Here is a 27,571-nt window from a genome sequence, read left to right as displayed (position 1 = left end):
TGGGTCACAGTGGGGTTGGAGCAGTGAGATTTAGACCGGTGTGTTTGCCATAAACTGCTTTTGACAGGTTTGATCTGGCTCTGTGTTTAGCTCATCCTCATTTACCATGGCCTGTGCCCACTGTCCCCCTATACAGGTGACTGGACAGGAGATCAATTTATATACAATCCTTCAGTTTCCAAATTTAATACCTGTTTCTCCTGTTCTTTCAGTGACATTACAAAGTGCCCTCTTGAAACTGAATTTATTGGCTAAATACGTAGTACTTAAATTCTCTTAACAGTCATGTAAGTTTTATTTAGCTGAGATTTCATCCAAGCTGTAAGAACTTAGATTGATGTGTCTCTACACCACTCTAAATTTGCAGAAATTCACTCCTTGCTGTGGAAAACAAGAATATCTTGATTGAGCAGCAGTGAGACAAACTCACAGGATGAAGTGATTAAATGGTGTTGAGAAGTGAGTAATTTGAAACTGTATATTCTGTTTAGGTTATTGTGCTGGGAAACTCAAACTGGCAAATCTAAACTACTACAGTTATATTTGATTCAGTTCTGAAATACAGGTACCTAATATTGGTCAATATCCTGTTCAGGAACAGCTAGTTCATTATTGATGTGTATGTAAGTGAAGATACTTAATGTGGTAATTTAACATTCCAAATGGAGAACTGGAAATGAGCATCACTCAGTTTCTAGTTAGCTCTTCTCAATGGATACCTTCTCAGGTGGCTGTTGAATATAACTTTTTCAGAGGGAAACTTCAGATAGAAGCAAAAAGAATGAGGTTACCAATACCTAAATAAAGGTCTCTAATACAGCTAAGAATCTGCAGGCAGTGTTGAAAGGGTTCCAGTGACAAAGCATCCGAAATTATCATTGGAAAAAAAACTCAGCGTAATTAGTCAGTGTAATTAACTACTGGACAAAGCAGATAAGGGATTAGTGGTATCTTCTAAGTCAAGCCTGTCTACACTGCTAAATGATAGTCTTTTGTCCATCCAGGAGCAATGGATCAGAGGCAAAATCATACTGTCTTTGTTTTGTCTGGGGTCAGATCAGATTATCATAATGGCTTTAAAATCTGTGAATCTGTCATATTTGATTTTAAGTGAATGAATCAAAAGACTCCCTTAATGTAGGTATGCACATTCAGACCTGAGCTGAGTGAATAATTCAATAATTAATTTGATGAGCACAAACATAAGAACATGAGCACAGTTTTACTGGGTCATACCAAAGATTCATCTGTTCCAGGATGGTTCTTCAGATGACAAAGGCTTTTGTCTTAAATCCACCACCTGCTAATTCCATTAGGTCCCCCATTTCTCATCTGTGGTGTGAAATAATTCTTTATATTTCCCTTGCCCATGCTCCATCCTTCTCATGAACGGTTTAGTGGTGGACTTGGCAGTGCTGAGTTAATGGTTGGACTTGGTGATCTTAGAGGTCTTTTCCAGCCTAAATAATCCCATGTTTTTGTGGATCTATGATTCTGTAGAGTGTTCTCCTCTGCCATCTCTTTTCTTTGTAAAACACGTGCTCTGTGTTCACAGAGAAGCTCTCTGGTCCTGCTTACTTTCCTTCTCTGTACTTCCCCAAGTTTGATTGTGCCTTTGCCCAAAGCATCTTGAGGACTCTTTCCATAAAGATCATCAAGGTGGGATTTGTCCAAATGAACACAGAAATGGACATTTCTGCTCCTCACACCCCAGACATGCTCCCTTCCTTGCGCTGGCTGGAGGAGAGGAGCGTGGTAGTTCTCACACAGGTGCTTATTGTCTAGACTTGCAAGATTTGGTGAGATGAACTTTGTCAAAAGTATTGAAAATGGGAGAGTTCCATGAAGGTTTTGGAGGACAAATTTTTTTCTGTTTTGCACTCATTTTTCTCCTAAACATTTTGCTTGATTTTTCATGGCCGCAGAGCATTTCAGGGAATTGCCCTTGATAACTCCAACATATATTTCAACTCCAATGTGTATTTCCCTATGTTTATAGAAATTGTATATTCTAAAATAGTGCATATAGAATAAAATGGGTTTTTCCTTGTACTTAAGTTGCACATTTCTTCAGAAATACCTCATTATAAGCAATTGGAATTCTGAAGCTTTCTGTGTCAATTCTCTGCAGCTTTCTTGACACTCAAAATTTGTTGAGCATAATAATGACATATTAAATATATTTATATTTATACATATATAAATATAAACATATAGTTGTTGCAACAGTTTGATAAAAAATATACCTATATAACTTAGAATTAAGTTGATCTGTTTGGTTTTAATATTTAGCACTCAATTTATTGTTTCTACAAACTGCTTGGCAAGTTGATATTTGCAACAATTTATCTTGATAAGTTGACAGCATTTCTCTTTTTTTTTTTTGGTTCAAAATAAATTTTCCAGGGTTGTATTTCTCTAGGACAAAGGGATGGCTCAATGTTGTAAATCCTGCAGATAAGCTGGAAAAAGTAGAATTTATGTGAGATACAGGGGACATAAGAATCTTCAGAGCTCACTCTGCACTGAGACAAGTGTTAGTCAATACTGTCTTTACATTGGCTGTTTGTATGATGACATCTGCCTGCAAACTTACTTGAGAGAAAGCAAGTGGAAAACAATTCAGTCTCAGAAAGAGGAATATACACACCACCCCAGCTTTCTGTTAAGTGTATTTCACTGAAAAGATGAGCTGTTTAAGCTCCAGCTGAGTGGCTTTATTGCACTTCCCTGTGCTCCTTTTCGTTATTTAGGACAATTCTCAGTGCTGCATTCACCTTATATTTCAAAATTGTTTACTATACATTGCATAATTTATAGTATCTGTTTTTGGTTGCATCAATTTTCAGTATTTTTAGGTCTGTTCTTCCTAGTTAGTGCTGGCAGGACATTGAGGTTGGTTTCCATTGGAAAACAAGTCAAAAGGAAAATAAACCAAACCTATTAGTGCTGAAACATGACCTAGTTTTAAATTGTTGTCAGGTGAGGAATCTCCTCCAGATTTTAACTATCCGCTTATTTTATGGAGAGATGGAGAAATAAGACAGCAGTTAGGAAATACATTGTTCCAGCCCTCAGATACTGGAAAAATTTGTATTTTTGTATTTTGAACAGTGGTTTGTCTACAGAGCTGTACTTTTCTGTTTCCTAGAAGAAAAGTGAAAAAGATTGAGGCAACAAGATTTTATATATACATATATATATATACATACAATGAGCAAGAGTGGTCTGATTTACTGACATCCCACAGAAGGAAGTGAATAAACCAGTGAGAAATTTCTTCTCTTAAAACTATGCTTTTGAGATATTTAATACATACTGCATATTTTTAATGACATTTTTTAAAATGCTGGTATTTCCACTGTTGAATACACTGTTTTCAGGGATGTGGTGATACCAAACTGTTGACTGACACAGGTAAAAGTCACCACTTCTGAGCTTCAGCTTTGCCTTTCCATTTAATGCAGAACCATGAAGATAAACAGGCTGAAGTGCCAACCTCTGTCATAGAATCATGGAAGAGTTTGGGCTGGAAGGGGCTTCAGAGGTCACCCAGTCCTACCCTCCCGCAGTGAGCAGGGACAGCTTCAACTACATCAGGTTGCTCAGAGCCCTGTCCAACGTGACCTTTAATGTTTCCAGGGATGGGACATCCACCACCAGTCTGGGCAACCTCTGCCAGTGTTTCACCACCCTCCACAGGTCCTTTTTCAAATGCCAAGGAGCCCCCTTGAGTGTGATCCACCTGCTAATCCTGGGATGATTCACTGATTCCTGTGGAGGTGCCAATAAAACTGTAAAAGCTCAGAAGAGCAGAAAAAAGGATGTGTCCATCTTCTGCCCATCATGGTGTTTGCAGGCCTCAGCAGAGTGCTGGAAATGTGAAATTTTGCTATGATATTTCTTAGGATCTGACTGTGTGGTGATGTTTTCAGTGGAAGCACAGGTTCCTTTCCTGTGCCTCATAATGATGGCAGCACTGAGGGAGTGGGCTGCTGGCATTTGAAGGGGTGCCATAAGCTGTCACTTAGATCAGTGTAATCACAAAAGACTTAAAATCCTGATGTCCTTTGTCATTTGGTTGCCCTTGGCTCAGTCACACTTTTTACAGCTAATAGGACCCGGGGAAATTTTGAATATATGTCGAATCTTTGAAAATGGAATAAAATTTTGAAAAAAAAAAGACAGCATTGACCTGGTAGAATCATGGACCTCAAAAGATCTCTGCAGTAGGGATTCTGTGAAGGAAAATGCTGTCTCCAAAGATTTTAACTGCCAAACTGTATTACATCCCTGAGCAGAGCTTTCCAGAGACTTAACAGTCTTGCCCCAGTGGAAACAGAGGTTTGTTCTCCAAAGCACAACCTCACTACAGCTGCTCAGCAAATGCCACATGAAACTTTTAATGCAGGGGAAAACTAGGTAGTTTGCTCAGTTTGGTTCAGAAAAATGGCCACAGCATTTTTGCCCAATTGTTTCCCAAACAACCTCTCAGGGTGGGGAGCATCCCTTTGTGGCAGCCATCATCACAGCATGGAAAGGGCTGAAAGACCAGAATAAATACCGTGGCAATGTTGCATTGCATTTTCTCTACACAGCCTGGAAGGAGGTTGTAACGAGGTGGGGAATCTCTTCTCCCAGGAGAAGATAGGACAAGACAAAATGGCCTCATGTTGCACCAGCAAAGGTTTGGGTTGGAGATGAGGAAAATTTTCTCTGCTCAAAGAGTGGTCAAGCACTGGAACAGGCTGCCCAGTGAGGTGGTGGAGTTGCCATCCCAGAAAGTGTTCAAAAAGGGAGTAGGTGTAGCACTTTGGGATATTTTTCAGTGGGCATTGTGATGTTTGGCCAAAGGTTGTACTTGATGTTCTTGAAGATCTTTTCCAGCCTGGATGATTCTATGACTGAACAGAACTATCAAAGGAGAGGGTGCTAACCCATCTACCCATCCCTCCCTGCCACATGTATGCACCTGCATTCCAGAAAAATAACCCAAAACTAATCCTGTGTGCTTTCTTTGGTGGCCTTAAAGTATATATTTATATAACCAGTGGATTTTAAGCTAGGTGATTTAAAGATACAATAACAAGGAAAGTCCTCGCCATTTTCAAGCTGTAGATTTTATGATGTGCTGAAAATGAGAAAGCCAGGGCAGTTTTCTGACATATTTACTGAATAAAGTAAATCTCTGTAGGCCATACAGTAATTCTATAGCAATATCTGTCCCTGCCTGATTAACATCCTAGATTATTGGTACAATGAGAATTTTTATCACGTACTTCTGTTTGCAAGAGGTCAGACAAAATAATCATAATGTTCCTTTCTGGGTCTAAAATCTATTAATCTGTTTACTCATTTTCCTTTTATGTGTTGCTTCGTTTGAACAATGAGATGAGGGTGGCCAATTTCTCTTTCCTTTCAAACACCACATTGGCCAGGTTTGCTTTCTGGTTCTCATGCATTTTTCACAATGCAGAGGAAGTTTAAAGCCAAACAGAAAAGCCCTCCATTAAAAACAAAACACATTATAAAAATGGAAGTGTTTGTGTTAATAAGAATTCCTTCATTAGAGAAATGTAATACTCAAAGGCAGAACTACTCAGGAATAGTCCCTTCAGTCTTTATCTCCCATCACACTTCAGCTTCATGCTGAGTTCCGTGCTGTTTCTGATTTATATTGTAGGAAAGTGAGAATGTATAACTTCTGATCAATAAGCTGTTCACAATTTTAGGGTAGTGCTCATGTTTAACTTTTCATACTGTCTTGGGAGGCCTCCTGCTCCAGTTTCTGAAATCAGTCCTCTTTTTGTTCAGCATCCCTAATGTGCAAGTTTAAGCAGTATTAGTGAATCCCTAGGGATGTGTCTGCCTTTGCAGGGTGGTTCTTCTAACCCAGAGTGATGTACGGTGCTTTGGTGACTTGTCCAATGAAGAATGGATCATTACTTGAACTGCATGGAAGCATCAGGTGAATTTAACACCCTTCTGGAGGGAAAAGCCAACAAGCTCTGAATAGCTTTGCTAGAATCCTTCATGTAAATCCACCACTGATGAGTTCATCAATAAGACTCCTGATAAAAAACAATTAAACTGTCAAGCGGTAAATGATCCAGAGCAATTCCAGCCTGTAGTACAAAAGAGGCAGAAAAGCATCAATGTTTTGCCAAATGGCAAAGAAGTCAAAGTGATATTTCAAAGGGTGTTATTTTTCAAGCTCCTAAAACAAGCAGAAAGGTTCCTTAGTGGAACCCAGTGGGGGATGCAGGGGTGAAGAAGTGAGAGGATTTATCTGTATGCTCAGACAGTCCCACCAAGAGAAAGAAAGGGTAATATGAATACATTAATATGACTAACTTATTTTTAATTACATTGTTTATTTGTTCTTTTATTCATGTATTTATTCACCTGAAGGCTGACATATGTAGGCGCATCCCCCACCAGGCAGCCCCACTGTGGTGGCAGTCTGGCAGGTATCTGGTACCGTGACCTGCAATGTGCGGTGCAGGTTTCACTCTGCTGGCAAAAACACCAGAAATTCAGAGAGATGGGCTCTTGTTTTCTGTTTATGAGTTTAGGGGTCTTAAATTACAAGGAAGTTTTAGCTTGGTTCTCATTTTTCATCAAAGTACTTCTTCGAAGCTTTGCACGTTCTGCTTTCCTGGTGGTGCTGCAGAGGAATCGGATGCTTTGGAAAGAGCTTGATAATGCCTTTACTCTTTACCTGCAGCATGGGCTGTTCTCTTTTTGTTTGCCAGTTTGGTTCTTTCCTGAAAAACTGATGGTGAAATGGGTTAATGTAAAGGGAAGGAGTAATAGTAATGCTGATATGTGTCCTCATCTCTCTCAAGTTATATCTGTAAATTAGAAATTGCACAAATATGGACAAGGACATTGTTAGAGTGACCTCTCCTTTGCCTCTAATGAGCATTGCAAGGTCTTTCAGGGTCCTTTTTTACTGTCTGTGCAGGGTGTTCAGCCAACAGTGTACACACTGAGAGCCCAGTTAACAAGGTAGCTTGTCCGTGTACAAAACCACTAGTATTTTCAAAGTTGTTTGAAACCTGTCCTAAACTGAGCCACTCAGTGTGGCAGCTTGTGCTAGAGGTTTAGTTCTGCATTTAAACATCAAACTGGGAAGAAACAAGAAGCAAAACCCCCAAATCCTGTCAGGAAAATAAAAGATTATAAATATAAATATAGGAATTTATTGCAAACTCCATCACCAGGGTAGGTCCTCTGAAAGATTTGTATCATCTGCACGATTGATACATGAAGTCTCCTTAATGAAACACTAGATCTGGAAGCTTTTATCTCAGGAAACCCTGAGTGCAATCTGTGTTTCCCCAATGGAATTGCAGATAATATCTGTTTTATCATATGGTCCTATTATCATATTATCATATGATTGGGTTTTACTATCCCTGTTCAAACTGGGTGTTAATGGAATTACATCCTGGCCTGTACAAGCAACAGTGTGACCAGCAGGACCAGGGCAGTGAGCTACCCCTGTACTGGGCACTGGTGAGGCCTCCCCTCAAATCCTATTTCCTTTCACCTCAAAGTTTGTTCTGGCCTTTTTCATGTGGCTAGTCAGTAATATGTACTAAAAGCATGTAGCCTTGGGTAAAAGATATAGTAGGAGCTGAACTATTCATATTTATGGCTGGGTTTGGTTGCGTTTTTTTCATTCTAAACTAAATTATTCTTCTGGTCATTGTTTTGAAATTGTTTCCTGTTGCTGGAGGCAGGCAAGGCACATGCTGGGGTGTCCATGTGCCATGGGGACACTTGGCTCAGCTCCTTCTCCAAGTGCTGGGCTTTTCCCATGCTGCTTGGAGAACCAGGGAAAAGCCACTTCTTGGTGGCTGAGCAAGGATCAAGGGTTGGAGCCACACATGTTCCCTCCAGGCAGTCCCAGCAGACACATCCCTACAGAAGAAGCAGTTGTGGCTGCTTTGCTGAGTTTTGCCCAGCTCTGAGTCCCTGGGCAGAGCTGTTACTACTCTGGATCACAGTGTGACTCTTGAGCTGCTCCAGAGTTAAATGCTTTTCAAGTACCTGAACTTGGCTAGCTGTCCTTGGATTTTTTTCTTTGCTGGGAACCAAGATTGAAATCATCAGGGGAAAAGGGTTTCTTTCGCTGTCATTTGTGTGTCCAGCTCTGTGAGACAGTGCCAGCTGCAGGACAGGAGCAGTCCTCTAATTTTCACTAATGAGAAATCCCTCCTACTCTCTCTTTCTGGACAGAAAAAACTGTCTTAAATTCCTTTAAAACAAAGACCTAATTCTGCTTTTACTGCCTGCAGTTTTAATTCTGCCTCAAAATTGCCATAGAGAGGGCAAAGCTGGATGGTGCCATTAAAAAGAAAATAATTATTCCAGAGTATTAAAGACTGGAACAAATTGCAATAACACTTTGTGAATGCCCAGGTCTGCTCAGAACAGATGCCAAGTCCCATCTCAGCAGGGCAGAGGGGGCTGGAATCAGGACCAGCAAACAGGCCACATCTCCACCATGAGTTTGGAGCTCAGATGGTCTCCCCCAGCTGCCTTTGCTGGTTTGCTCCTGTAACAGCCGTGACTTCTGTCAGCCCTTGGGCGCCGTGCAGGGAGCAGCATTCCCAATGACATTACGGTTGAGCTAACCCCATCTCAGAGGAGAAAAGCCAGAAGGACATAGGCTCCATATGCAAAGTAGCCATGGCCTTGGGTGCTGAGTTGAAGGGTTTCCTGGGGAGGTGGACCTCAGCCAGGAGCCTTGCTCACAGCAGGGAGACTGGAGGTGAGCACAGATGTGTAATGCACCATAACACGGAGTCACCACCCTAATAAATAGGAGCACGAGACCCTGGCTCTCTGCATGTACCTGTCAACACTCTCAATAAGCAAGTGCCTGCAAATATAAGGGCTGCTCCTCCTGAGTGCTTGGATTAAGCTCTGGTTTGCAGTGCATCATTTAAGAGGTTGCAAATATTTTCCGTGTGTTGAAATGAAATTATAAACAGATTGAGCCTGGGTACAGTAGATCCACTGGACTAAATCTGGCTAAGAAAAGCTTTCAGTTAAAGAATGGGGCTTAAGGGGGATGGGGAATGAGCTGGCATGGAGGGAAATTCTGTCAATTTAGCAAAAAATATTTTGTGGAAATATACTCTCTGCAAAGATTGAAGGAGAGTTTCCTTGTGCAGGAAAGCAAATTGTAAATTGGTATCTACTAAAGCAGTCTGTTGCTTGAATGTAACAAAAGTAACTTTATGAAACTACAAAACAGCACACACTACATTTTCATGGGAAATGTGCTGTATTCAGTGATATTAATTACTGTGTGGATCAATTTTCAGTGCAGTCAATCCACAGTAAACAAAGGTACTGCAAGGGAAATATAAAAAGACAGTCAGCTAATAGGAGCCATATTCAATAAAATTGTATCTGTCTTCAGTGTTCTCCCGTGGCAGGGCACAGGATGGGCTGGGCAGTGGGTGTAGGGCCAAGAGGGGTTTGGAGCAACACTGTGTATTCACAGATATGTATATAAAAATATGTATATGTGGGAAATACAACCCCTGTTTTGAGAAACTAGGAAAGAAGGGGATTTAATTCAGGCTGCTGGTGGACTTCAGACCCAGGGTGAACTTCACCTTTCCTACAGTTTCAATTTAGTGCCAGTATGTTAGTAATCTGTTTGTTTTGTTTGCCTAGCACTTAATAGAAGGATTATCTGGTTTCTTTCTTTTTCTTCCAAGGTTGCTTTTTATTTTCTAAGCTGAATGTGTTCATTTTTAGTGGTAGCATTCTCTCCCATTCAGGCTCCAAACTTCCCTAGGAAGTGACTTCATGTTATTATTCAAGTAGATTATTGCCTGGAGTGGCTGAATTACCTAGTGTTCGTGTAATGGCCAGCTCTCAGTCCATATGCATTTAATGACTGTAATCATTTGTTATTTTCCCTTTATTAGGTTTGTTTTTAAAGAAAGTTTTATTGTGCTATTTATGATATGCTAAGTGGTGCAACTTGCTGAAGAAACATATTGCATACATTTTATTTTTTAATAGGTTTTGCTTGCTAAAATGGAAATCTTTTATTTACCCTAGCAGGGCAGTTTTTTGCTGACAGTTTTATTATTTCAATAGCTCAGACATTTCTTTCCTCTTTTGTTTCCTCAGATACTCCTCCAGGGAGTTTTAATGTGCCATTCTTTATTTAAGATTGGGTTCAGAACGTGTTATTTCTAGCAAGGCAGGGAAAAAGTGCAAGACAGCAGACATTAAATAGTGGGATGTCAAGGTTTTATTTTCTTGCCTCTTTGAGTTGTGGAATCCTTTCCTCATTTGTGTCATATGGTGATTAATTGCACTGATAATCTGTGTTCCTCATCAATAACTGTCTCCTACCAGTGCCAGGCAGAGGCTGTGCACTGCCTAAAGAGCTTGTGACTGCAAATAAATGAACATACATACGTGAGTAAAGGATGGGACCTCTGAGAGCATTTTAAATTGTCAGAGGTGCAGGCTCCTTTAATAAACTAATGCTCTATAGGTAGTGGCAGCAACTCCTGAATGCAGTTCCCTCGCTAGTGGGGAAAGAATGGGACCATTTCTCTGGGGCAAGCCCTAAGCCTTGGTCAGTGGAGTGAAAAGTGAACCCTAAGGGATCATAAAAGGTGGGAGCTTTACAGCCTGAGTGGGCCAGCATCAGCAGATGGAACTGCCTATGCAAAGCTCTTTAGGGTGGGACAGCATGGAAGGCAGGGTCTGCTCCCCTGGCTCTTGCTGGGGTATAATTAGGATTCCCTCTGCAAGTGTTAGTGAGTCTTTGACCACTCCCTGATGTGTGATGGATTTTATTTTCCATTCTAGCCTGACCAGTCCTTGGAGAAAATCAAACTCAATTAATAGAACTATAAAATATACTGAATTAGAAGGGACCCATCAGGATCATTGAGTCCAGCTGGCCCTGCACAGGACACCCCAATCACACCCTGTGCCTGAGAGCATCGTCCAAATGATTTTGAACTCAGACAGACTTAGGGCTGTGACCAGTTCCCTGGGGAGTTCCAGTGCTGAGTGCTGTTCCAGTGCCCAACCACTCTCTGGAATAAGAAGTTTTTTCTGATACCTCCCCTGACTCAGCTTCAGGCCATTCCTTTGGGTCCTGTCAGTGGTCACCAGAGAAGAGACCAGTGCCTGCCCCTCCACTGCCCCTCATGAGGATGTTGAAGAGCACAATGAGGTCTCCCCTCAGTCTCCTCCAGGCTGACCAGACCAAGTGACCTCAGCCCCTATGCAAATAGCTTCCCCCTCCAGACCCTTCACCATCCTCGTGGCCCTCCTTGGGACAGTGCAGGAGCCCCAGGGCTGCAGGCATGGCCTTGACCATCCTTTAATGATGCAGAAAGAGCATTACCAAGCACATCCTCACGCTTCTGCTTCCCGTTTTCCAGAGTGTCTGGCGGAGAGCTCTTTGACCGCATTGTCGAGAAGGGGTTCTACACGGAGAAGGACGCCAGCACCCTGATCCGGCAGGTCCTGGACGCTGTGTACTACCTGCACCGCATGGGCATCGTGCACAGGGACCTCAAGGTACGGCCACAGCACTGCTCAGCCCCTGGGCAGGGCTGGTGAAGGCTGGGTAATGGTGTGAGCCTAACAAACACGCTGTTTCAGTAAGGTTTTACCCTAGCAGAGATGTTCCAGAGCCTTCCCATGTAATTGGTTTTAAAGAGGACTCTGCAATCAGGGCAGTTACAGCTGGAATTTTGCACATATGATGAAAGGAAAAGCCATTAAGATCCAAAATGTTATGTTAAGGCAGAAACCCCATCTCAGCTGAGGTGTGTTCACTACTGTGAAGTCTTTTGCAGGTTTGCTGTGCTATATTTACTTTTACTTAATAATAACTGGTAACAATAATGGGGTAAAGTTGAGTGATTTCCTATCAATTGGAACAGTGTTTTTGGAGACACTGTTAACAGCAAGGGTTCTTCTAAGGACCATTGTGTGCCAGTGTGATATTTGGATGATTTTCCTTTCAGCTGCACCATATTGTCACATCTAAACCTCTCAGCTTTTCAGGTGAAAAAAAGCCAAACCCTAAACATTGTTGTTTCATTGTTTTCTTCCACTATCTTAAACTGTCATTAAGACATACAGAAAGGCTTGGATTTGATAGGACTTTAGGGTTTTAAGTAATAAATTAGAAGAAGACACTAGAAAAAGATACAAATTTCAAAAGAAAACTCTGGGTTCAGTTCCTGAATTAGTTAATTCTGCCAAAGTTTACTGCCAGAAATGAAGACTTCAGTGATGGAAATAACACCTCTGGTTGTGTTATGGAGGGATGCTCCAAACGGCAGTTTCCTCGGATGTTCAGGCAGAGTTTGTATTTTCCCCCTGTAAAGAGAGTGGAATTTGGCTGCATGTTATGAGCCTTATATAAGCCTTATAAAAAGGCTTGATGAACATTAATGGAGTCAAGAGGCACTGCAGTCCAGTCCAGACTGTCACAAATAATGGGTTTCCTGTAAGGAGGCACTGGTTGGGCTTCCATCTCCTACAGTCTCCACATCTTGCCCTCACTTCCTGTTAATTTCCTGACTTTATGCCGAAGTACATAGAAACATTCTCATATTTATAAAAGCTCCACAGAATTCCAATATGGAAGTGCTGTATTTTAACATGAGCATCTTACTCTCAAATTCAGCTTTTAGGAAATAACTTGAGACTTCTTTCTGCCACCAGCATTTTTGGAGGGTGATCCAAGACCTCCTCATTCAGATATTCCATTGTACAAGGTCTTGGTATTCTTTTCTTTATAACGTAAAGCAAGTTATACCTCTCATTTTAAAAAATCTTATTTTAAAGTTCCTGTAATAAAATATGGGATCTGGTGACTTGGGAATTAAATTCATGTACAGATTACTTTCAGAGGTTATGTAAGGCCAAGCTGAATTTAGATCAAACCAGCCTTCTCCAGTGGTATTTTGTAGCAGAGTAGCTCTTTTTCTCTTTCTGTCTTTTGTTTGCAGGTTTTTGTCAGTACCATACCAATTGTCAAAATGACTCATAAAATACAGTATATGAGGAACACCTGCTGTGAATTTCTGTTAGCAAAAACATACTATGATGAGAAAAACAGGGATATAATAAGGCTTTTTATGATATCAAAATATCAAAATAAGTGTAAGGCTCAAAATGAAACTATAGGAAAGAATCCACTCTACAAAAATACAACCCATTAAACATCCATAACAATTATTTATTGTAATTATGAGCTTATTCAGATACCAAAATAGTACTTGCTGTAGTTGGTAAAAGCAGGTCTGGGCTCCAAGTCCATGATCTAAGTAATGCAACAGCTGATTAGAAGTGATGGCAGCAGGTGATGTCCAGGAGAAGTTCAGGATGCACAAAAGGACTGAAAGGCTCAAGTAGCTCCACTTGGTACAGAGCCACCTTGTTAATACTTTTTGAATTAACCAGCTTGAGGAAACAGAATTCTTTTAAACAAGTTTGACCCTTAAATATGTGGGTTTCTTGGCTTTACTAGATGTGAATATGTGGGAACATGAGATGGGTTAGCAGAAATGGTTAGGAAATAACTGCTTTTCCCTTAATTTCAAGTCTACCAATCCCTCAGCAGATCATAAGGGCAGTAGTAAAAATTAGGAGTGACTCCATCCTAGGACAGAACATGGCATGAAACTGCAGTCCCTAAAACACTATAAAGTCTCATTAAAGCACTGGACTTGCAAGGTATCATGAGAAAGAAATATAAATGGTAAAACTGTGTATTTATTTTTAGGAACCAAATAGTTTCTCTTTTTACCTCAACCCTGCTGGCCCACAGCTGTGGCTGTGGCTTGCAGATCCTCTCGTGGCCATTGTGTCCCATGTTTCCACATGTCCCATGGGTAAAGCCATCGCTTGGTGCTGGGCATGGGGAGCCAGGAAATATTTTAACCTCCTGAATGGGAACATCACCTTCCAGCACTCTCATCCCCCCTTTCCCCAGAGCAGATGGAGAAGGGAAGATGGATGTTGGTGCTGCTGAACTGCAGTTTCTCCTCCTCACAAATGCAAGCTTGGATGTGTCCCAGGGAGTCTGAGGATGTTGTGTGGCCGCAGCTGCTCCTCACCATTTCCTGGAGCACACAGCAGGCTGTGTCAGCATTTGTACCAGCTTTGGGCAAAAGACTCCACCAAGGCTATTTGGAAACTTTGGGCACCCATCACTTTTCTAGGTGAAGACCCAAAGGTCCAGGACCCATTGCCACCAGGCTGAGTGCTGCAGGTGTGGACCCTTTCATGAGCCCAGATGTTGAGATGGGGAAGAGGTGGGCTGTCACAGCACCCAGCAAGAGCTTTGCTGTGCAGCAGCAGCACATTCAAAACACATGGATGCAGGACTGGCTGGAGCAGATGGAGGCTGGCTGGGCTCTCCAAACCGCCTGACTCTGGTATAAAAAGTCACAGGGCTTTGTGGAATGATCCTTGTTTTCTCTTGCCATAAACAAGTTGATCTGCTTAGTGCTATAGCAATTTTCCCTTCAGCATTTTTTCCTAATCAGCTCTAGCTGAAATATCCTTGCTTCAAGTCTGTTAACTGTAAAGGCATTTCCTCTCTCAAAATAGTTTGTTTCCAGTGAAGATACAAAAAATTTCTAATTTCTCCCATTTCCCTTCTTTTTTCAAATACTAAATAATTTTTTAGTATACTACCCGTATTTGCCATATTTACCTGCTTTCAAATGAATCCTTCTGTTTCACCACTCGGAAGGGATAATATGTCAGACATATCTCACAAGTAAGGGATGAGCTTCAGGTCTTATTTGAAGTGTTAGAGGAGAAGTTTGTTATCCCATAAAAGTTCCTTAAAGCTGAGGGTGTCAGAGTGTTCCATTTGTTACGATACAGGACTCTGGAGAGGATCTCCATGTAGGTTTTAAGAGTAAGGTTTTACTCTTTAGGCTTAGGGCAACCGAATTATATTTCTTTATGAAATGCAATGCATGGGTCAACAGGTGTTGTTACTGAATCCACATATTCAAAATTCACTGTGCTTATTCTCCCTTCTAGCCTGAGAACCTGCTTTACTACAGCCAGGATGAAGAGTCAAAAATCATGATCAGTGACTTTGGATTGTCGAAGATGGAGGGTAAAGGAGATGTGATGTCCACAGCCTGTGGAACTCCTGGCTATGTTGGTAAGGGGTTTGCTTATATTTTAGTGAAAATGAAATAATACTAATTTTCTGGTGCTGGTACATGGTGCACATGAGATTTTGCAGATATTTGTTAGATTTTAATGTTTGTCTGTGCTTTGTCTTGTGTGCTCTTCCCCTTTGGGGTACAATCCTGCAATCCAGCTCTGGGTTTGTGGGATTCACTTTCAGGTTTTCAGTCCTTTGTGGAATGAGTGTTCTCAAACTGACACTGCTTCAGCTACACCAGGAGCATGTGAGGAATAGCCTCAAATGTATTGCTTCTGCAAGCACCTAGAAAACCAAGAAGCTTTACCTAATGAAATATGTAATTTTAACCATAAGGAATAGCATTTGCCAGATTCCTCTGATAGAAGACAGTAAAATGAAAGAACAGCATTTATTCAAACGTGCTCAGTAATCCACCTTTACAATCACGTTAAGTTACTGACTCAGATGTCAAAATGCAAAACCTTCTTTAGATCCTTGGGCCTTCCTGAACAGTGTCACATTTTTTTCTATCATTTATTCTGTGCTCTTCTGTCCATTTGGTAGTTATTGTGCAAGGCTACCTATTACCAGTATGTTTACCAGCAGCCTTTAAAAACAGCTGAAGTAGCTGAAAGTGAGCATTAGATGGCAGGTGGTGATGAGGTCTGTTTGAGCAAACATCATTTGAAAGGCTCCCTGTGTGTATGAGACATCCAGCAAACCTGTGCCTCCTGCCATTCCAGGATCATCAGCTGAGCTGGGAAAACTAAACTCTGGGGTATCCATGAAATCCATGAAACTGACAGTGGATAGATTTGTCTCAGAACTTTCCAGCAGAAAAGACTGGATGTTTTCCACCTGTCAGAACCTCTTTTTCCTTTGCAGCTGCCACCTCACCTGTTTTAGTAGTTCTGATGATATCATGGTAAGCAACTCAGATTAGGTGATTATGACACAGTGATACGGATTTGTCACAGGTACTTTTTTCTGGGCATTATTTCACACTGTGCAGACACACTCTATCCTGTTGTGGAGCCATCAGCCCATCATTGATTTATTTTAAGACATGGGCCAGGATGCAGTGTGAGTAGCAGTCTTGTTTAATCACACCAGACTGGAAATCTTCTTCCAGAGCAGTAGCAGGAATTGAGCTGAGACAGCGATTTTCATAACTTTTGCTGTCAGCTCTTCTGTCCTTATCAAGCATGTTTTATTTTGCTCTGGAATGGGCACTGACTAGATCGAGTCTCGTGACACAGGAGAGCTTAGATGATGTTTGCTGAAGTGCTGATGAAAATGAGGGAGTGACTGCTTTGTCTCAAAGTGATCTCCTGCAGCCTCTCATCATTGTTATTTACATTGGAAAATTTGCTGTTTTGTAGAGGAAGCTCTTGGAGCCTGTGGCAGGAGCTGTAGTGCTTTGAGAGATATTTGAGAGCTCTCATTACCCATGGTCTGGCCTCTGATGGCTGCACAAGTTCCTCTAGGCTTGCTGTTACCTTGCTGAACACAGGATTTACTCATCCTAGTTCAAGAGGTCATGGCCACTTATTTCTGAAGTGCTGACAGGACTTTTCCCCCTCCTTCACAAATAAAACAGCTTTAAATATTTGTTTGTTTGTTTTGGGTTTTTTTCCTGCACAGGACTCGCCTCCCTTTTTGTACTGTACCCTTTTTTTAAAAGATAATAGGTTGCTCAGACAATATTTTCCAAGCAGAGAATATTTTTGTTGCTGGTCCCGCGGTGATGCCCACAAATGGTCCTCCTTGAGTGTTACACCTGATGTTGTGGTTGTCTGCAATTTGCCCACACCCAAAAGCATTCATGTCTTCCTGTGTCACTCCTTGCAGCACCTGCCAACTGCCCTCAAATCAATGGAGGAGTCATTCCTCCAAATGGCACAGCAGGAATAGAAGTCCTCAGCCTGGCATGGGTAGGCAAATGCCACAGTCCCAACCTATGAAGTGCCTCTTTTTGTGTTTTGCTTTTTCTTCCCCGCAAATTTTACCTCAGGTTAAGTAATACTCAGAGATCCATCACTTAAAATTCATTTCCTTGTGCTTTTCTACAGATAGGTAGAATACCCTATTTTCTAAGATCTTACTAGAATTGATTATTTTTATCAGTTTCCCCACTTTGCTTTTAAATTGCTGGAAGAGATTTAGGCAGATATCACATGTCAAAGGCACTCAGGGCTCTGTTAAGAAGTCATTGGCATCTGTTACTATTTATGTCCAGAAATGGTCCAGTCAGATCCCACTTTGCAAAGTGCTGGGCAAGCTTCTGACTCAGAAGCAGACCTGATCTTAACTCATGTCTGCTGCCCAAGTATTTGCAAGGATGCAACCCCCCTGTCATTTCTGTCTAATTTCCCTGATCAGGATATAATTTCAACTCCTTGTGCTTCATTTTTTGTCTCAATTTTTCTTATTTTCATCTGCAAAGAACAGTAGTATCCATGACACTGTTTACATGGTCTGGAAATTTATTGAATAAGGAAGGGTATAATTATAATTAAACTCCTTAACAAATATCAGTTTTCTTTCTGAAAATCAAAATATTTCTTCTCAAGTTAGATTGTATCTAAACTGTGCATGACCAGTAGTGCATTAGCACTTCAGCTGTTAAAGCTCTGCCTTACAGATTAAATTACTGTCAAGAGTTCTGGGTTAATATTTTTCAGGAATTTTCTCAGAGATTTTGGACTTGTGATGAAAAGCTGATGGTTAAGATAATTTAACCCAATTATCTGAGACACTTTTCTTAAGAGGCCAATCAAAATGTTTGCTTACTGAAAAGGGGATCTGACAATACAACCTCTTTAAGAAGGTCTTGGCATTTTCTTACCTGCTTAGCATTCTTATCCCCATTTCTTATGGAAAGAGTCTGGGTGGTGAGCTGGGACTAGACCCCCAACTTTTAGATATCACCTGAATTGGGAAAGGTGAGGCAGCTTGTGTGGCTCATTTCCCTGCAAATTAGGTGTGAGGGCCGACCTGCATGGGTCTGAACCCACTGTCTAATGTGGAGAAGAAAACCCTGAATGATGTGTGTGATTATGGGCAGGATCCCAATAAGCCATTATTGATTTATAATTTTAAACATCATGGATTTGGTCTGACCCAAAACAGCTCTTGACCTTATATAATAACTCAGTTTTGATGTAGCAGCTGTTCAAACCTGCCTGAAAATGAGCCATCCCTGAGGTGTGTGAAGCTGGGCACATACCAGGAAATTACTCCAGACACTCAGCAAATTCTTCTAAAGAGATTTTGGATGTTTGGGAACTGGGTCTCACTGAGTGACTTTCCGTGAGAGGTGATCCCTCAAAAGCTTTTGTTATTTCTGCAGATGGAACTTGGACTTTCGAGACTCTTGAAAATTCAGGAAAAATATGTTAGAAAGCCTTTCTGCTTTCTGCAGTGGCAATCTGCTCTCCTTTTGCAGAAACACTGAATTATGAGCTGTGTTTGTGGCTGACTAATATCTTAATCCTACTGAGATTTAAAATTCTTGCTCTGAGTCCCAATCCCTCTTCAAGTAAAACTTTCTTGTACTTCCCTGTCATACAAATTGGGCTGGATCCTGGATATGTGGTTGGTCCCTGTACACCCCACCTCACTCACTGTTTTAATTTTCTGTAGTGCTTTTATGAAAGTTTTCACAACTTTCATCTCTGCTCTGCCAAAAATCCAGTAGTTCCAGATCTCACCAAAGCCACGTGTTCCTCTTAGCCCTGTGCAAGACCACAGCATTTAAGTAAGCAATAGATTTCCGTGTTGAATTTTGACCTATTTGGTATCCTTTGATTCAAAGGATAACCTTTCAGAATATGCTTACTAGCAGTAAGCTACCTCAGGAGATTTTAGGCAGTATCATGAGTAATCAAGTAAAAATAAAGCAGGGGAATCACTCTGAACAGGGTTTGCTCAGGCAGAAGCATGTGACAGGCAATTTCTCAGCTCTGTTGCTGAATCCTGACAGTGTTGTGTTACCCTCTGCTAAACATAAACTTCATTATTACCCATGGCATATATCTAAATCTGACTCAGCAACATGAAATAAGAACAGGAGCACAGAAAGTCAGCAATACAGCACTGAAAACCCTGCTCTCCTTCAGAATCAGCCTCAAACTTCAAATTCTTGACCAACCAGAACAAGATGAACACTGGAAGAATGTGTGAAAAAATGGGAAAGAAGTTGTTTTCACCCCAGGAGTCAGTGGAAGAAGGACTCTGGTCTTGTGGTGAGGCTGCTTCATGTGCAGCTCAGCCTGTTAGCTCTGTGAGGAGGGTACTTTGTAGATTTTGACTTCAGGAAAGAGGCTGGGTTGGCCCTTCGTGTGCAGTACATACTGTTATGAGGAACAGGCACCCTCATGACTTGTACGGTGTGATCAACAGGCTTAAATTGCCAGAGCAATCCCCATCACCTGAGCTCTTTGCAGGACCATGGCACGCTGGTTTTGGCACCCAGCAGCTGCATTTTTAGGGAGCTTATTAGCATAGCTGTGCTTTCTGAGGGTAATGGCATAGTGTTCTGAAAGAGTTCCAAATGGTCTGGTCTGTACCTTTTCTTAAAACCTCCATTTGAAACAAGCCTTTGGATTTTTTCTCTTATTAAAAGCAAAACATAACCAAAAAAAAACCTATCTGTAAGACAGCAGGGTCATCTGGCCTAGGAACATACCTTCATGCACCTGAAGGTGGAATGAGCCTCCAACTTGTACCCAGCACTGTGGCAATGCTGATTTGGTCTGAAACACCTACCTGGATGTGAAGGAAGGGTCTGGGTTTATTCCACTGATTTCCCTGTCTGGATGACCACTGCATATGATTTGAGCCCAGGGTGACTCCTTGGGGATGTGTGAACATGGAAGCCTTTGCTCAGCTGGCATCTCCCCAGTGCCAGAAATGGGAGATTTGGCTTTCCCCTTCTCCTTTCTGCTGTTTTGTCTCCCCAGCTGTCTGTGTTGATCCTTTAATGCTGTCAGCTCCTGGATTTTTTTCGTTGTGTCTCCTGCTTTTGCCTCTTGGCACCGATCTGCCGTCATTCCTGAGAGCTTCTCTGACTTGTTTTTCAGCTCATTAAATATTTCCGTCTTTTCCGTATATCAGAGCCAGATGATGCTGAGCTATGTCCTCCTGTTCCTACTGCATGTCTGCTTATTGCAACCAAAAAAAAACCCAAAAGCAGCCATTTGGACTTAAAAGAAGTATTTAAACCCCCTACCTCTCTTCACTAATGCTTACCCTGTATTGTTCTTACCTGTTTCAGAGCTATCAGTGCTGCTCACTCCTTTAAAACAGAGATGCCCCAGCACAGCTTTGATGTTTTAAGAGGGAAAAATCTTTATATAGTTCACATCCCCTCATCTCAGAATTGTTTTCTGTTATGTTAATGTGGCATATCTGTATAATGTCAGAAGCTCACTGGTGCACAGCAGCTATTTGCATAATATTTTCTTTAGGAGCTATGAGATGTGTAATGTTTACCAGTCTTGAAAGTTATGTAAACAGATGCAGACAGCCAAAGGTAGAAGAGAATATGAATAAAATACTGGAAATTTAGAAGAACTGGAGAGTTGGAAGGCATCTAAGCACATAAAGACAGGAGAACATTAACTCCCTTCTTCCTCATATTTTGTCACAAATTTCAATTACAAAGGATGTAACAAAACAAAAAGTCTCATTTCTTATGCTGTGGTCCCAGTTTCTAATTCACATACATTCTTCTTGTTCCATGCCTTGCTGGCAGTATTGACCTTGGTTTTGTTGGCTTGTCTGGATTAAGAAGTCTTTGAAGAGTCCTACCTGTACAACAGAGGATAGGTAGCAACTAAATGTGGGGCCCAAGTTTGAGTACATCTCAATTGCTTCACAATTTTTTTGCCCTTCTTCAAGTAGCTAAGTGTTTTGGTGTTGGTGAGATTCCTAGCAGAGGAAGGTGTGACTCCCAAGAAATATCTTTGTTGGGACTTGTCACTTCATTACTTTTTTTCCCAGCATTTGAATTCTAAATTACTCAAAGGAAATACTATACTTTCTAAAACCCAGCATGGCAAGTCTGCTTTAGGAATGCCACAGTCAGTGGTTTCTTGCATTATTGTGGATGTTTTGCTTTGAAAAGGCAAAAGCTTCTTTACATGAAAAAGATTAGGGTCACAGGGTTTTAAAATTTCAGTTTAAGCATTTGCACTGCAAGGTCCCAACAGGGAAAACATAATACATCAGGATGCCAAACAAAAAATACATCTTTTAAAGTCTCAGTAGTATAAGATAGTAAAACAGATCCACAAAGAGTTTCGATAAATTCTCAGGCTCTTGCTTCTAGCAAAATTCAGACTATGGTGGCTGTATAGATGTGGGAGGCTCAGTTCCTTTGTGTACATATCCAATTCCTGCTGCTTTTCATTTCTCCCTCTGAGGTGTCTGTGTTCCCAGAGGCAGAAGGACAAATGACTCCTTCTGACTCTGACATCCAGCAGGCCTTGGAAGGCAGCTGCTGAAAGAAGTGGTGACTGCTCTCCTTCCTCTCCTGCAGATGTAGCTTATCTCCTTCCTGACTCGCTGCCCTTCCTGAGCTGCCTCTGGAACTCCCTCTCCAGCAGCACGATGTGGTGGAGCTGCAATGCTGTCAGGGAGAATGTGCATCTCTGCACCCATGCAAAGCTTGGCCTCATTTTCCTCCTAAACAGAGAGGTGATGGCCCTCTGCCTCTCATGCATTTTTCTGTGCTTTGTTTTGTTTTCTGTGCCTGGAGACAAAAAAAATGTGAATTTACTCTACTTTAGGAGTCATCCTTTCTCGTGAGAATATGACCTTCAAAAAACTCAGGACACATTTGCAAACACAAGGGCTCTATGTGGAGAGCAAAACAAGGTCTTGGGGATCTTCAAGTTACCTTTTGACCATATTCAAATGTCTGGTCTTATAACATGTGCTTGTTTGGCTTTTTATTTTCAGCTCCTGAAGTGCTGGCCCAGAAGCCCTACAGCAAAGCCGTGGATTGCTGGTCCATCGGGGTCATCGCCTACATCCTGTGAGTACCTGTCCCGTTTCCAATGCTGGCAGCTTTGGGACCTGCAGCTTGCTCTCCCATCATGGAGTTACCATCTTAGCCTGGGGCAAAATAACTAATTCCTGGCACTTGGACACCTCCAGGGTACATTTAGGTACCCTAAAGGCTGAAATCTGAGCAAAAGTGGTAGGAAATGGACCAGTACCCTTCAGCTGTCAAAATCTTTGCTCCCACCAGAACTACCCTGTGTGCAGCAGTGTGGGCTTCTCCAGGTTGTGACATTATTGAAGTTCTTGTTGTTCCCTGCTCAGATTGGCTTTGAGAAGAAACAAATCTGGCTGTGTCCACTGAGCTGCCACAAATGTCTTTACTTGACAACATTGCCACTGCTTAATTTTTTTTTTTACTTTTCCCTTTTACACAACTGTCACAGTTATACAAGACTGAAGGAAAAAGCAGCTCCAATGAGGCACAGCATTAAAGCATTCCTACTTTGTTCCCCTTTTCCTTATGCAGACATTTCATGGCTTGTCAACATGAATAACTTTTTGATGGTGCTGTAGAACTATTTTTGCCAGGACATACCTCATTGCTGTGCTATCCACTTTGTGCAATATTCATTCCTTACGTTTGCATTAGATTTGCATAACTTATACACTACCCAAAACAGGAAGGTTTTATATTAAATAGTATAGGAAGGCAGCTTTGTTTAGTGTGTGTTTATTTATTTAAACCAAAATCCTGCCTGAAAACATTAGTTTTATAACTGACTTTTTTGAAAACTTGTTGAGTACAAAACTTACATGGAAATAGATTTCTCTTGGAGCAGCCATCAGTAGCAGGATGCAAAAAGCTTTTGCTACACAAAGCAAGAATCAAAAGTCCTGATTCTGACTTTATTTCAAAGCCCAGCAGGACCTACTACAGCAGTGAAGAAGAGCACAGACATGCCAAAATACCTTGGAGGCTGCTTCACAAATCATTCCTTAGTGCTCTTTTAGATGAGGATGGTGCTGACTCAAAGTTACCTTTCCATAATTTACCAAAGTTACCATTTTCCATAATCTGATATGGAAGTCCTAGGGGTTGGGATTTCTGACATTGTCAGTCCTTGCCAGCCATGGCAGGACACAGTTGGAATCTTTTCTGATGCTCTTTCAGCACTTTGCTGAGTACCAGCTTCAGAGAGTGGGAAAAGGAGGATGCAGGCAGGAGATAGCACCAGTCTGCCTCACATCCAGGCTCAGCCACTGCCTGGCTTCACTTTATTGCCAAATATCCACTACGAAAAAATGTGTCCATCTGGCAGCCCATGGGTGGGCTGTGAACTGTTGTATCTGGCTGCCTGGAGATAGCTGCTTTCCTCCAGGTTTCCTCCAGGTTGTCAGTCCCATGTGTCAATGGCTCATGCACCAAAGGTCTTTTGTGGTGGCAGACCTGTGGTCTTATTTCACTTGTTGTTTTCACTGAGGAATAGGAGTGGGGCAGTGCTAAGCAATGTGTCCTCCACACCCAGTTTATGAACACTTCTTCAACAGGTGGAAGACTTTAATCACCTCCATAATCTTTTCCCCTTCCTAAGCAAGGCTGCTTTTTCTGCAAGGTTCAGCTCTTGTTTCCTGCTCTGTTTTCCAAATCAATATATCCTCAGCTTGTCAAGCCTGGCATGCACACTCCTCAAATTTGAATTCCCTATTCGCTACACAGGGAATTCCCAACCCAGAAGGCTTAAATCATCTCGATAAGAATTAGCCTCTATGAATGCAGGACAAGGAAACCTTTTCAGAGTTTCTGTGCTTCAGGTAATAAGGTCTTGATTTGTATTTTGTACAGCCCAAATAAGCAGCAATAAAGCATTGCTGTAGAAGGAGCCTGTTAATGTCTTTGCCAGACTGTTACAGCTTGGGTGGGATTGGGTCTGAGAACAAACCAGTTATTTCAATGTGTAAGCCACATCCTTCAGCTCCTGTAGCAGTCAGCAGGACTCCAGGGCTCCCTTTTGTTAGCCCCCCACAGCCCGTGGCATCAGGGGCTCTGTGCACTCCAGCTTCTCCAGAGGCACTGGGCACCTCAGCCCAGCCTGAGTGTATGCAAGCAGCCATTTCACCAGGGTGGGCTGTTCAGTTGCCTAAACTTGCACATCTACTGCCATGCTGGGGGGTCCAGGGCAGCCACATGGATTTGGAAAATATAATACATTGAAGAGACTTCCTTCTGGAGAGGCAGATGGATCCAAGCTGGAGACCATGGACCATGTCAAACAGCACCAGATGCTCATGCTGAGGTGCCTGGATCACACCCTGCTCCCTGCTCAGAGCACTGCTTTCACAGTGTGAATTCATCTGCTCTGTGGTACATTTATGTCACTCTCCAGCCTCCCTTGACTCCATCTCTGCTAAGTGCAGTGTGATCTCAGAAACCCACGTGTCCTTGTCTTGGTCTGGATCTCATCCTTGCTTCCAGGAACAGCCAGAAGTTGCAGATGTGGTCTCTTAAGAGAGAGGAGGAAGGTCCTTCCCTAATCTGGAGTGAATTAGCCCTGGTGGGGTGTCTGATACCACCAGTGATGGGCACGGGTTTGGCAAGTGGGTTTGTGGTCTCAGCAGTGCCACACCACCAGAGGTAGCAGTGCCAGCGGGGGCTCCCAGTGGAACGTGGCACTGAGATGCCACAAGGACCAGCAGCACAAGGACCTGGTGAAATGCTGGGAGTTAAAGCTGCCCTAAGCAGGAGTTACTAGCTCCAATATGTAGCTGTACCCATTTGGATATGCCATTTCCAGCTCCACAATCAGCACAGCTGGAGCTACCTGCACATGCCTAAACCAGTTGGAGATGCATTTTTGCATAAGGCAATCCAAGCACAATGTCTTGCCTCACCTCCTCAACTCTCCTGCAGATCCTCACTGCCACTTTGAGCAGACTGTCATCATTTAAGAAGATGGAAACTCAAAGGAAACCCACACAGAAGCCAGGCATAAATTAAAGATGCTTTGAGCTAATATTACTGCAAGTGGTTTGAGTGCCTCCAGACCCAAGCTCAGTCTCACTTGAGAGCCCTCAGTTTATGACACTGGAAGAACAAACTGTTTCTGTGGCACTGATGCTGTAGAGAAATATTTGTTTCCATTATATGCAAGGATGTCTTGGGAAAGAATACCTTTGTTTCAGTGCCAGTCTCTAATGCTTCTCATTAATGACAGCCAGATTGCAGAGGCCGCACCAGAGGAGTTTTTATCAAAACCTGTTTTGCATGAGAAGTCATTATTCACAAAAACTAATTTTAGAGCCTGAAATTTCCTGTTATTCCAGTTGCAGTATTTCTCAATTTGAAACAGCCTCACTGTTGAGCTTGGCCTCCTACTTATCACAAGGTAGTTTTGATAATGTGTCCAGCTTAAAAATACAAAGCATAAGAAGAGCAAGAGATTTCACTGGATTCCCAGCAGTTGGTTTTGGGACCTTTCTGGGTCAGATAAGGGATTATAAAAGATTGGGGAACTAAAATACTGATCACATGCATACCTTATATAGAGAAGATTAGGTTAATTTATGCAAAAAATAGAAAATCACGTTTTGAAGCTGGAAAAGAACTTGGGGACAGAGAATGCTCTGCGTCAGGCTCTGGTTATTCATAGTCTTCTGCAATAGGTCAAACACATTTTGCCTTGAATTTTCTTCTGTTTCTTTTCACTGTTTGGACAGAGAGTTACTGGTTTGTTGTTGTCTGTAAACAATTACCTATCTGGAGATAAATCTTGGATCATACTTTCACACTTTGCTGCTGAGCTGCTTTTGATTTTCAAGTAGATGTGCATGAATCATCAGTGATGTTTGTAGAGAAGGATTGACCAGGGACAGTGCAAAGTATATTATGCCAAAAGGAGTTTCCACCATCACCCTAGGAGCCATCCATTGGGAAAAAGTGGTCAGTCATCTTGCCTGCTTGGCATCACACACAAGCTTAAGCAAAAAAGTGAGGAATAACTTACTTGTTTGGCACGGGAAGGAGAAACAGTGGTGGCAGAGGACACAGGCAAGCGTTTTGGATTGCTCAGGAAAACTCAGCTAACATTGGGAAAACAGCCCCAAATAATCATTCCTCATTGCTTGCTTCTTAATTTGTCTGTGATTCCCTATGCCCATATTCCTTGTCCACAGCTTTATGGGGGCACCAGTGTCAGCCAATATGAAGGACTGTTCCCAAAATATACAGAAGAAATACGTGTTTATCCCTATAAATAGCACTTGGATGGCTTCCCACCTCATACATCTCAGGTCTTTGAGTGCTTACTGAATTCTTTGTTCTAATCTAACTGTAAAATTGTTTGTAAAACTAACCCTGGGGCCTCTTGTGTCACAAATTGGACACTGACCACGTGAATGAGTTATTTAGCCTTTAGTATCACCCCCAGTATGTAATGGGAGCTTGCAGGGGTTTGCTTTTTCTGCCTGGTGAGGACAAGATGTTCCTGCTATTCCTCTTGCGGTCTCAGGATCACTTTTAGAAATGACTTCTGGCAATATCTTTCTCTTGTGCATCCACCTGTGTTTTTCTTATCTGCATGCCATTATTTTTAAGGCAAGACTGGGAATAGGAGTTTAGGGGGAAATCTGTTGCTTATGTGATAAGGTTGCTAAATAATTCTGAAAACCTTTTATTTGGTGAAACTGCAATAAAATGATGACAACTAATAGCTGCCTAAAACTCCCCCAGGACAGTGCAGGATTTTTTCACATCGAAGACAGAGGGGTTATTTTTGCATTTCTGCATATCTAAAGAAAAGCAGCAGAACATCTGATAGTGAGGTCATTTTTTTCACACAGACATGTCCCAGCAGATGGAAATGAAGTTGGTGGGATTTTGATTCTGTAAGAATTGACCAAAAAACTCATTATGGACTTTGGAAAGTGGCCCAGTTGCTGGAAGTCCAGCAAGATTTCCTCCAGCCATAAATTGCAAGATAGGCTGATGTGCTGGGGCTTTCCCATCCTTTCTGCAAAGCCAATAATGTTAAGGAACATTAAAACTCCCATGTCTTCCTAAGCTCTATTTTTAAGGGAAAGGACAGCAAGGCTGTACATAAAATACAGGGACCTTTATTTTGGCTCTCAACCCATCCGTGTGCCAGTGTGCACCAATGTTCCCTCCCCACATGCCACCTCTTCTGACCCACAGGGCTTGCTCCCTTCTCTCATGCTTTCTGGTGTAGGTCTTCATTAATTTTCCTCCCAGAGGAATGTCCTTGAATCCCTCTGTGCAGGAGGTTCATCCTATCCCTGGCCAAGCCAGGATCAGCCCTTGCCCTGCGCTCATTTGGCTCTCAGGCAAGGGGATGATTTGGGGGCATCTTCCAGTTC

General features: G+C 42.0%; 1 protein-coding gene across 3 annotated transcripts in view; it reads left to right on the top strand.

Annotated features, from left to right (window-relative positions):
• CAMK1D (calcium/calmodulin dependent protein kinase ID) overlaps nt 1-27,571 on the top strand; it is a 209,254-nt gene that overhangs the window by 156,346 nt on the left and 25,337 nt on the right. For all 3 annotated transcript variants that reach the window (XM_014255191.2, XM_014255190.2, XM_005526051.3), the window contains exons 4-6: nt 11,442-11,580; nt 15,076-15,202; nt 22,157-22,232. In XM_014255191.2, the coding sequence (XP_014110666.1) occupies nt 11,442-11,580; nt 15,076-15,202; nt 22,157-22,232 (342 nt within the window). The remainder of the gene's footprint in view (nt 1-11,441; nt 11,581-15,075; nt 15,203-22,156; nt 22,233-27,571) is intronic.

Source organism: Pseudopodoces humilis, chromosome 5 (genome assembly GCF_049639895.1).
Source record: "Pseudopodoces humilis isolate 2021_Gansu_Grassland_sample_001 chromosome 5, ASM4963989v1, whole genome shotgun sequence".
In the NCBI taxonomy this organism is placed as follows: Eukaryota; Metazoa; Chordata; class Aves; order Passeriformes; family Paridae; genus Pseudopodoces; species Pseudopodoces humilis.
Note: the sequence above shows the minus strand (reverse complement) of the source record. Positions and strands in the feature narration are given on the sequence as shown.